This window comes from Lactuca sativa, chromosome 5 (assembly GCF_002870075.4).
Source record: "Lactuca sativa cultivar Salinas chromosome 5, Lsat_Salinas_v11, whole genome shotgun sequence".
Classification (NCBI taxonomy): domain Eukaryota; kingdom Viridiplantae; phylum Streptophyta; class Magnoliopsida; order Asterales; family Asteraceae; genus Lactuca; species Lactuca sativa.
This window is the reverse complement of record NC_056627.2, coordinates 88,406,744-88,415,813: the sequence shown is the minus strand read 5'-3', so window position 1 is coordinate 88,415,813 and position 9,070 is coordinate 88,406,744. Positions and strand designations below refer to the sequence as shown.

The 9,070-nt window shown below is 36.0% G+C and overlaps 2 protein-coding genes across 3 annotated transcripts; one reads left to right on the top strand and one right to left on the bottom strand.

Moving 5' to 3' along the window:
• The first annotated feature begins 1,047 nt into the window (after nucleotides 1-1,047).
• LOC111902911 (histone H3-like centromeric protein CENH3) lies at nucleotides 1,048-3,050 on the top strand. 2 transcript variants are annotated; one of them, XM_023898722.3, is made up of 7 exons: nucleotides 1,048-1,432; nucleotides 1,555-1,580; nucleotides 1,713-1,749; nucleotides 1,842-1,954; nucleotides 2,275-2,349; nucleotides 2,487-2,562; nucleotides 2,804-3,050. In XM_023898722.3, the coding sequence occupies exons 1-7, from the start codon at nucleotides 1,375-1,377 to the stop codon at nucleotides 2,857-2,859; spliced, it is 441 nt and encodes a 146-aa protein (XP_023754490.1). In that variant the 5' UTR covers nucleotides 1,048-1,374; the 3' UTR covers nucleotides 2,860-3,050. The 2 variants fall into 2 exon arrangements, with proteins under 2 accessions (XP_023754490.1, XP_052620203.1); XM_052764243.1 differs by having other exon boundaries at nucleotides 1,050-1,432; nucleotides 1,555-1,635; nucleotides 2,804-3,049.
• A 227-nt stretch (nucleotides 3,051-3,277) lies between these two features.
• On the bottom strand, nucleotides 3,278-8,436 carry LOC111902906 (putative E3 ubiquitin-protein ligase LIN). Its single transcript, XM_023898718.3, has 7 exons — nucleotides 7,239-8,436; nucleotides 7,001-7,139; nucleotides 5,311-6,194; nucleotides 5,088-5,235; nucleotides 4,751-5,002; nucleotides 4,351-4,660; nucleotides 3,278-3,679 (listed from the first exon to the last, which is right to left on the bottom strand). The coding sequence occupies exons 1-7, from the start codon at nucleotides 8,231-8,233 to the stop codon at nucleotides 3,540-3,542; spliced, it is 2,868 nt and encodes a 955-aa protein (XP_023754486.1). The 5' UTR covers nucleotides 8,234-8,436; the 3' UTR covers nucleotides 3,278-3,539.
• Between the last annotated feature and the right edge of the window lie 634 nt (nucleotides 8,437-9,070).

Here is a 9,070-nt window from a genome sequence, read left to right as displayed (position 1 = left end):
TGGTCTACAATTGAAAAGAAGCGACTGACTCAACAAAGATGAGTGGCGATTGAACAGCTTGAGTTACGATTTGACGAGATGAATGGCGATTGAACTCAAATGGAGCTTCACATACTTGTAATCGTTGTGGTATGATACTCTGATATGCGAAAGTGATGAGTGACATGAGCAGAAACATTCAAGTTTAAAAAATGGGATGAAATAAATAGCTACCTTCTCTACCACCTACTTCTGTTGCATGCTGCTACTGCTTTCCCTCTCCCTCTCGTTCTTCATTCCAATCGACACTCCTCTTGCTGCCATCATGTCTGGTGGCAACAACACTCCACCCACAGCCGACGAAGAAGACATATATGATACTCTGATATGCGATAGTAACGAGTAGAAGACGAGAGTGAAGCTGTGAAGGGAAGAATTGATGTCGGCGTTTTTCTGGAAGAATGAATCACAAAAACCTAAAAACGACTTAAGTAGTCTTGTAATTAGAAAAAGACTTGATAGTTATTTTAATTTTAAACAAAAAATCATCAATATATAAATAATTAAATATATATCTTTTTAGAAAAAAGACGGATACCCGTCGGTACCGGTTCCGGGTACCCGATATTGGAACCGGAACTGGCGGATATCCAGCAGGTATCGGTTTCGTAAAAATAAGAATCGGAACCGGAACCGCTTAAAGCAGTTCCTAGACTTTAGGAACCGGAAGACAGTTCCGGTTCCGGCACCGACAGTTCTGAGGCGGTTCCTGTTCCGAAAGCAGGTACCTGCTTCCGATGCTCATCCCTAGTAAATATAAAGACAATGTAAGAGAATATTTAATTTTTCTTTTGGCATACATGCTGGTACACATTTGTTAGAATAATTTTTTTGGATGACCTAACATCTATTATATATATTATATAGTTAGTTGTTGGAATTTCATTCTGTTCGAATATTTAACTTTTATGAGAATTATTAAAAAAATTTATTATAAGAAAAGTTAATGTTGCTAATGAACCGAACCACAATGAATTGTACCCGTCACAAATCTTTTTTTGTTGTAGGCGCAAACATCGTCATTTAATGGAGTCTAAGGATGGAGGGAGTGGACAGGAACCGCACTCTTTTCTTTGACACATAGGAGCCACATTATTTTTAGCCGTACTGCGACCAAAGCCGCAGGAAACCGCACCAAGAGGGCGGTGTTTGCGGTCCAGGTTGCAAGGATGCCGCATGAAACCGCAGTACACACCCTGGGGCTAAGGACAAAGAAATACACAAACGACAAACTGAAAATAAACCGCGCGGGGTCTCCAAAATGATTTCCGTTCAAAATACTAGAGACTGACAATTGTCAGTTTTTCTTTCAGCAGCAAGAACACCAAATCAACAATGGCGAGAACGAAGCAAATTGCTAAACGGAGTTCCTCCAAGGCCAAGCTCAAAACTGGTGTGCACATGAACTCACTTTTTCTTCGTCACTCATTTTAGATTGAATCATTATTTTTTGATACTTCCCATTTTTTCTTTTGCTAGAACCCTAAATTTTTTTTTCATCAACTAAAATCGCAGGTATCGCGTCTAGTTCTACCAGCACTGTGATAATCTTTCTCTATTATCTCGATTTCAATGTTAATTTTAAGTGTTTTTGAGGTTTGATTTACTGATTTAGCAGCAGATTTTTGCGATGTAATGTGGTTTTGATGTTATTTTGATATCTTCTGCTCCAGCCACAACCAAGAAAGAGTCCGAGGAAGACTCCGTCAAGTGAGTTCTTGTATACGTTTTGATGTTTGTTGTGTATGTATGTGTGTGTGTGTGTTGAGATTTTATAGATCTGAAAGGTTTTTGGTTTACAGGTTCAGAAGCCGGAGCTGGAGAAAGGAAGAGACATCATCGTCATAAGCCTGGGACTCAAGCCCTCCGTGAGATCCGGCGTTTGCAGAAGACCGTCAATCTTCTCATCCGAACTGTAAGATGTCTGCAATTGCATTCATCCCTAACAGGATTTCTGTTAACCAATTGTGTACTTCGATTCTCATAAGTCACAATCATATCGATTACATTATTTTTATCCAATTTTCTTGCAAATGGACAAATTAAAGGATTCGTCGTCAAGTTATGAAATTATATGTGTTAACACACATTGAATCGTTTGTCTTTCTGTTGCAAATGGACCACAAATGAAAAAAACTACTAATGATTGCGTTCATTTGCTACAACACAAAATGACTAAAATACCCTCATTACATATTACTGATGGCTTTAATTTGGGTGTTAAATTGTTTGCAGGTAAGAGAAATTAGCAATTACTTTGCCCCTGAAGTCACCCGATGGCAAGCTGAAGCTTTACAAGCACTTCAGGAGGTATCATATGATTTCCTTTTTCATTAAGTCGTTCTTTTTGAATTTAAGTAAAAAAAACACTCATATATAGCTTACTGGATTAAGTCATGTCCCCATTAAATCCATTAGTAAATGTCAAAGGTTTTTTTGTTATGCAGGCTGCAGAAGATTATTTAGTTCAGCTGTTTGAAGATTCAATGCTATGCTCCATACATGCAAAACGTGTGACACTTAGTAAGTTTTCACTAAATCTGGGAAAATAGAACATATTAAAATGGGTAATTTGTTTCTCCTCATTACAACATTATACTTTGAAAAATCTATCCATTTATAGCCATGTCATCAAATAAAAAGCAACTTTTGAATATTATATGGGTTTAAAATGGGTAATAGCAAGTAGGGTGCTATAATAAACAAATTAATGAATTATGTTGTCTAATGCTGACTTGTCATTTGCACATATTATTATTTTCAGTGAAAAAGGATTGGGAATTGGCAAGAAGACTTGGAAAGAAAGGGCAGCCCTATTAATTATACCAGTTAACTAATTGTTTATAACATAATGTTAGGTGGTAGCGACTCCTTATTGTTACTTCTTGAATAGATTTATGAGGTTAGAGGATATATTTATGAACTTTACAAAACTATATTTGTAAAAGTCACATGATTAAATGAAAAAAAAAAGGTTATATTTACATCATCCGTAAATTGTATGTAAATTGATATTTGCTGAAGGATGATAACAATATATAACTTGAAACTCGTAAACATTGATGATAGTAATAATATAATGAAACAGGTACAAATGCTTGCAAGTTTGGTGTTTACATATTGCTATTATGTGTAAAGAGATGTAATGTTTATTATGATTGAAAAATAAAGTAGAATTTACAAGTAAGAAAATTTACTGATAAGTGTGAATTGAGTAAGAGTTTGTAAAGTAAGAAAATTAAGAAATGAAATTACACTCAAAATCTTTATACCAGTCAAACATGACAGTGAAATTGTCAATACATAATATTTAAAGTACATGTGATGTTGAAAATTACTTCCAAACATAAAAATATAATTGTTTTATAGCATTGTGAAATGGTGTATGCATCTACAAGTATATACAAAGACCATTTCTAGCTATAAAACATAAAAATGGAGGCAATAAGTTTTTGTACACTCGTATATATACCAAATCAACTTGAATGAGCATGCCTTTGTTAAACACCTGAATGCCTTCTTGATGGGCTTCCTGTTATTACAGAAGCCAGTCTTTTTGCAGTCCATGTCACCTTCGATATGTTTCGAAGATGAACTACCATTGCCATTTTCTCATCCTCTGAAATCTCAAACATAAAACCTACCAAAAAGTAACATGAAACTCGTTAAACCTCATGGCCCACAAACGGGTCTTACCCATGACCCTTGAGGACCCGTTTGGTATGTAGGATGGTACAAGACATAACAGGTTATCCTGTGTTTGACATGCATTGGACCGGGACTCGACAAGCTTTCTAGGGCTATTTTCGATGACGAGGATGAGGAGGGCATTTAAGTCTTTTGCACATACGAGAAATCAAGAGCGAGTATGTGTACCACCTTTTTGGATGGGAGAAATTTTTTATTCTATTGACATCGGTCATAGTCTCAGTCAAATGCACATCAAAAGCAGTACAAGCACAAGTTTGTTCTGTCATGCGTAACCAACGGGCCCCGTTGGTTACATAGGACAATTAAGGATGGCCTTGTATTGCATTTGGTTTGCATGTGACTGAGACTGTGACCGATGTCAATAGAATAAAAAATTTCAATTTGTTGTCCCATTCCCATCCAAAAAGGTGGGACACAGACTCGCTCTTGATTTCTCGTATGTGCAAAAGACGTAAATACCCTCCTCATCCTCGTCATCGAAAACAGCCCTAGAAAGATTGTCGAGTCTCGGTCCAATGCATGCCAAACACAGTATAACCTGTTTTGTCTCATCCAAACACAGTGAGACTGGTGTCAATGAGACAAAAATTAAAAAGATACCTGAACTCTTGGAAAGAGCGAGTAATGAAAACGAAGCAAGAACTCTTTCTTCAATCGTATTATCACGATTCAATGAATCTATCAATTTCCGTATTAGGGTTGACAATGTGGCACTCTGAAGAACATCTCCATCACCAACCGTATGAACAAATTTACTCATCCAAGCAATTGTCACAAGGCTTGCACGTGCCAAACAAGGGATCCCATAACCTATTGATTCCCCAATTGCCCTTAAAAGCTTTTCGCCCCCACTAATCCATAACGCCATTGCAGCTTTCCTTTGCCAATGCTCTATCTCATCGTCTTCATTCTAAACCACATGAATTACTTAGGTTTAGGTCTAAGTTTTAGTCCAAATCAAATGGAAATTAAGAACTTGGATATTATTGTTTTTGATTACCAAATGTTTGGATCCTTGGACGATGAAGTATCTACCATGGAAGCCGCCCTCCAAGCTCTCATCATAACCAGCTTCTTTCAAGATCCAATTTTCAGCTTCTGGTGTGCCTGTGTAAGCATACCTGCCTCCTAATATCAACAAGGCTTTGGCTGTTTGTTGTTGAACATTTTCATTACATATTTGACAATCTAAAGCTTCGGTTATTGCATCTATCGCCTCCTCTCGATATACACTACTCTTCAGTGGATCTCCCTGCAATAAACTGCTATATAGGGGTGTTTCTTTTTGACTGAATGCAGAAAGAACGACTTAATAGAGAAAGTCAAAGAAATGTTACCATAAGATCAAGCTGAAGCATTATGGTAGCAATTAGAGGGCGTTTTTCTTGTGTAGCCTTTTGTAAAGAAACCAACAAGATTTGCATTGTGTTCAAGCAATCCAATCCCTTCAATAACTTGTCGAAAAGTTTAGTTCTTTGCTCAAATCTGTTGAATCCAAGAAAAATAATCATTAATCAAACCCTAAAAGTTTTTTCTTGTGGTGAATGTCATGAATTTTACCTATGGAGGCAAATTAACTCGACAAGCAAAGAGAATACAATCTCATTGCCATCGACCTCTTTACCACGAACCAAGAGTGCAAGAATGAGCTCAGGATTCAAATTATCAGCTAAATAATGGCGACACCTTCCATCCGCTTGAATACACCAATAAATCACAGAAACCGCCTTACACTTCTCAACATCATCTCCATTCGTGATTCTTCTCAACAACAAACTCAACCCTCCAATAGCAATCACTTGTCTCCCATTCTCCAGATTCCGATCTTCATCAAACCCCGTAAGCAGCCGATCGAGAAAATAATACGCCGCGATTTGAGGACTACACCGAACACTGAACAATTGCTGTGTTTGATCTCCGAACTCAAGCACTCGTAGCACCAACGGGATCCATTCGGTGGAAATCATCTGTTTCGCTTCGGGTTTCACAAAATGGAGTAAAATCGCTGCTTTTAGGAACAGGCTACTGTTTCTCATGAGTTCAGTGAACCCTTCGAGACGTGGATCTAGGGTTAGAATGATCTTCCCGTTCGCCGGGTTTTTGGAAACGAGTTCTGTTAATAATGAGATGACGAGTTCGAGGATTTCTTCGTTGGTAGATGCGAATAATACTTCGAGCATACCTTCGATTACTGATGGATTGGATAGTTGTTTTTCGATTAATTGATCGTCTAGCCATGATTTGGTTATGACACGAATCGCGGTTTCACATTCGGGTAAATTTTCGGAGGTGGTGATCGAGGATACGGCTCTGGTTAGATCAGATGATGAAGACGCGATTGAAGAAGATCTGGTGAATCGTGATTCTGTTTGTAAGGTTTGACATGGAAGAAATCGCGTGTAGTCTGGTTTGCTTGACGAACTTCGAAGATCGGAGAGTGTACTCTGTCGGTGATCAACAAAATTGATCAGTGCCTTTGACTATTTCTAGTATAAAAGTCAAAATTAAACAATTTCATAAAATGCTATTAAAAGCAATACATAATAAAAAAATTATTTATTTATTTGTTAAAATATTTTACTCTTATTTATTTCTATTATATCATTTTATTTGTAGTTTATTTCTTATTAAAGATTTATATTCTGGAAAATTTATTTCTTTATTGTATTTTATATATATATATATATATATATATATATATATATATATATATATATATATATATATATATATATATATATCCATTATAACAATAATTGGATATATTATTTTAAAATATAACTATAAATAGAAAGAGATTTATTAATTAAAAGAAATAATAAAAATAAGTTGTTATTTTTGCATTTTACCCTTAAATATTTTTAATGTAAATTTCATCAACAAAACAAAAAAAAAATTATAGTTTATTTCTAAACTTTGCCCCTTTTGGCTTTTCCATAAAAGGAAAAAAATAACAAAGTAATGTCAAAAAGTAAAAAAGTAATGTCATTGATTTGCTTATTATAGTATCTCAATTTTTTTTTTAATTTTTTTTATTCTACTTTGAAAGGTCTACCAATTTATAATGATGTCATGTATATATAAAATACATTTCACTTCTATAACTGGATAGATCTTCTCAAAATGTAATGTTTTAACTAAAAAATATGAAATTATTATAAAAAGTGAAAACATTCTTGAAATTAGCCTTTTCCATTACAAATTTTGTGCATAATTAAAATAGCAAAATGAGAAAGATTGATAAACATACTTGAACATTTCTCTGTTGGTTGTTATCATAATCATCTAAACAAAGTTCTTCTTCTTCTTCTTCCTTTTGTTCCATGGCTCCATAATCAGACTCCATAGATGCTTGTTTCTCAATCGGAGCACCAAAAACAGCTCGATGTCTTCATGATCAAAGAACCCAAAACCACATTCAACATTTGCTTTATATAAATATAAATTAAATTATTCTCATCAACTTTTCAGAGGGTTTTAAGACTTACAGAAAGTTACCAAACGATGAACTCCTTCTTCTTCGACTGGATGAAGAAGATAATAAATTGATTGAAGGCAAAGCCACAGAAGGAAGTGTAGCAGGAGGTTGACCACCTGTTTTAAGCCATTCTTTATAGTAGAGAGCAAACTGAATCGTACCCATATCCATATGATCTTCATAAATCTTGCTCAAATTGTTAATTTGTTCTTCTTGATCCTTCGAGCAATCATCAGAAAGGTTATCGATTTGTTTGTGGTACCAAATTTTGATATGGAGGAGATGTGGAAGAAAGAAATGCTCCCAAAGATCTGGTAGCAAGTGAGTTCTAGCTAATTGAGGCGAATCAACAAACACTTGGAGTGCATGTCTTGCAGAGATTCTATCGTTCTTCTCAAGCTTGTAAACGATTGATAAATAAAGCTGCGCACAAGCAGAGAGATGTGAATTTGGAGTTCCACATGTTGTGCCATGTCTCGACTCTTTCGAATTCAAAGCCGCAACTATCGTTAAAAACCCAATCGAATTCCTCAACGCTTTCATCTTCAATTCCTTAATCGTCCCTGGATTATCAATCAATTTCTCAATACTCTCGATCCCCAATTCCATATTAGCGAAAACCCCATTATCCGATAACCCATTGCTTCTCCTCACCAAACACGATTGACATTTGTTCCTCAACGAATCTCGGAAATCCTTGTCTTTCAAGTACTTACCAGCATACCCACTCAAAATCGAAATCACAGCTTTGGTAGCAACTTCATCAATGGCGGGTTCGTCCGATCTTCTCGAAGCCGATGAAAGACGACCTTTGGACGAAACAACCGATGAGCTCTTCTTGTGCTTTGGAACGTCGATGCTCTTCCGGTCACGGCAGATGTAAATAGGCAAAGAAATGGAGTCATGATCAGGAGCTGCTACTGTTCTATTGAATCGGACCTTTTTGCGATTGAAATTATCTCGTACGAATCCTTCTTTGGCTAGAAGCTCACTTAGAGAACCCATGTACCATAGATTAATAAATGAGGTTGATGGTTGATTCGTGAATGAGAAAGAAGATGAAGAAGAAGAGGAAGAAGAACAATGGCAGATGTCATAGGGGTCGGGGGTGGGAGTGGGGCAGAGGACAAGAAGGTGGCGGAGGTGTAAGGAGTGGTAGTGATTTCCCCAATAATTCTTGTTTTAACGGTTAGTGACTTAGTGCCTTACTGGTTCTTCAAAGATTAATAAGTACGTTCACATAGAAACATATAAAGAAAACCAAAAAAGGAGTCATTTTCTTAAAGTTTTTATATAAAAAAATCTTCGAAATTCAAAGAAAATTCCCTCGATGATCACATATATGGCGGTGGCAGGCTAAGACGGTAAAAACGGTGTCGTTTGCGATTTTGCAGTTAGTGAAATGTGTACCTTGCAAAATCAACCGGTATATAAGACAAATTTTCATTTTTTTTTTCTATTCTACAATGAAAATGCATTCTAAAATGTCTTTCAACTCTAATTTCACACTCCGCTGTAGGTTTAAAATTTTGCTCTAGGTTCAAATTTTGGATCATGGAGGTAATATGATAAGTTATGTTGAACATATCAAGCCTCTTGTTAGGTTTTCAAACCGTCTAAACAAATCGATCATCGATCATGACAACTGAAATAAAACAAAATCTTATGTGTTCATGCAACCTAAAAATCTAAGTTTTGTGCTATTACTGCTACCCCATAAAAAAATGAAGAATTAGATACATCTCTTGCAGCTAACGAATTTTGAGCTTGAGATCTTGTGCGTGTCACCTTGTTTGGATCAATCTCTATCTTGGTTCACACCCAATGAACTCAAAAGAGCAA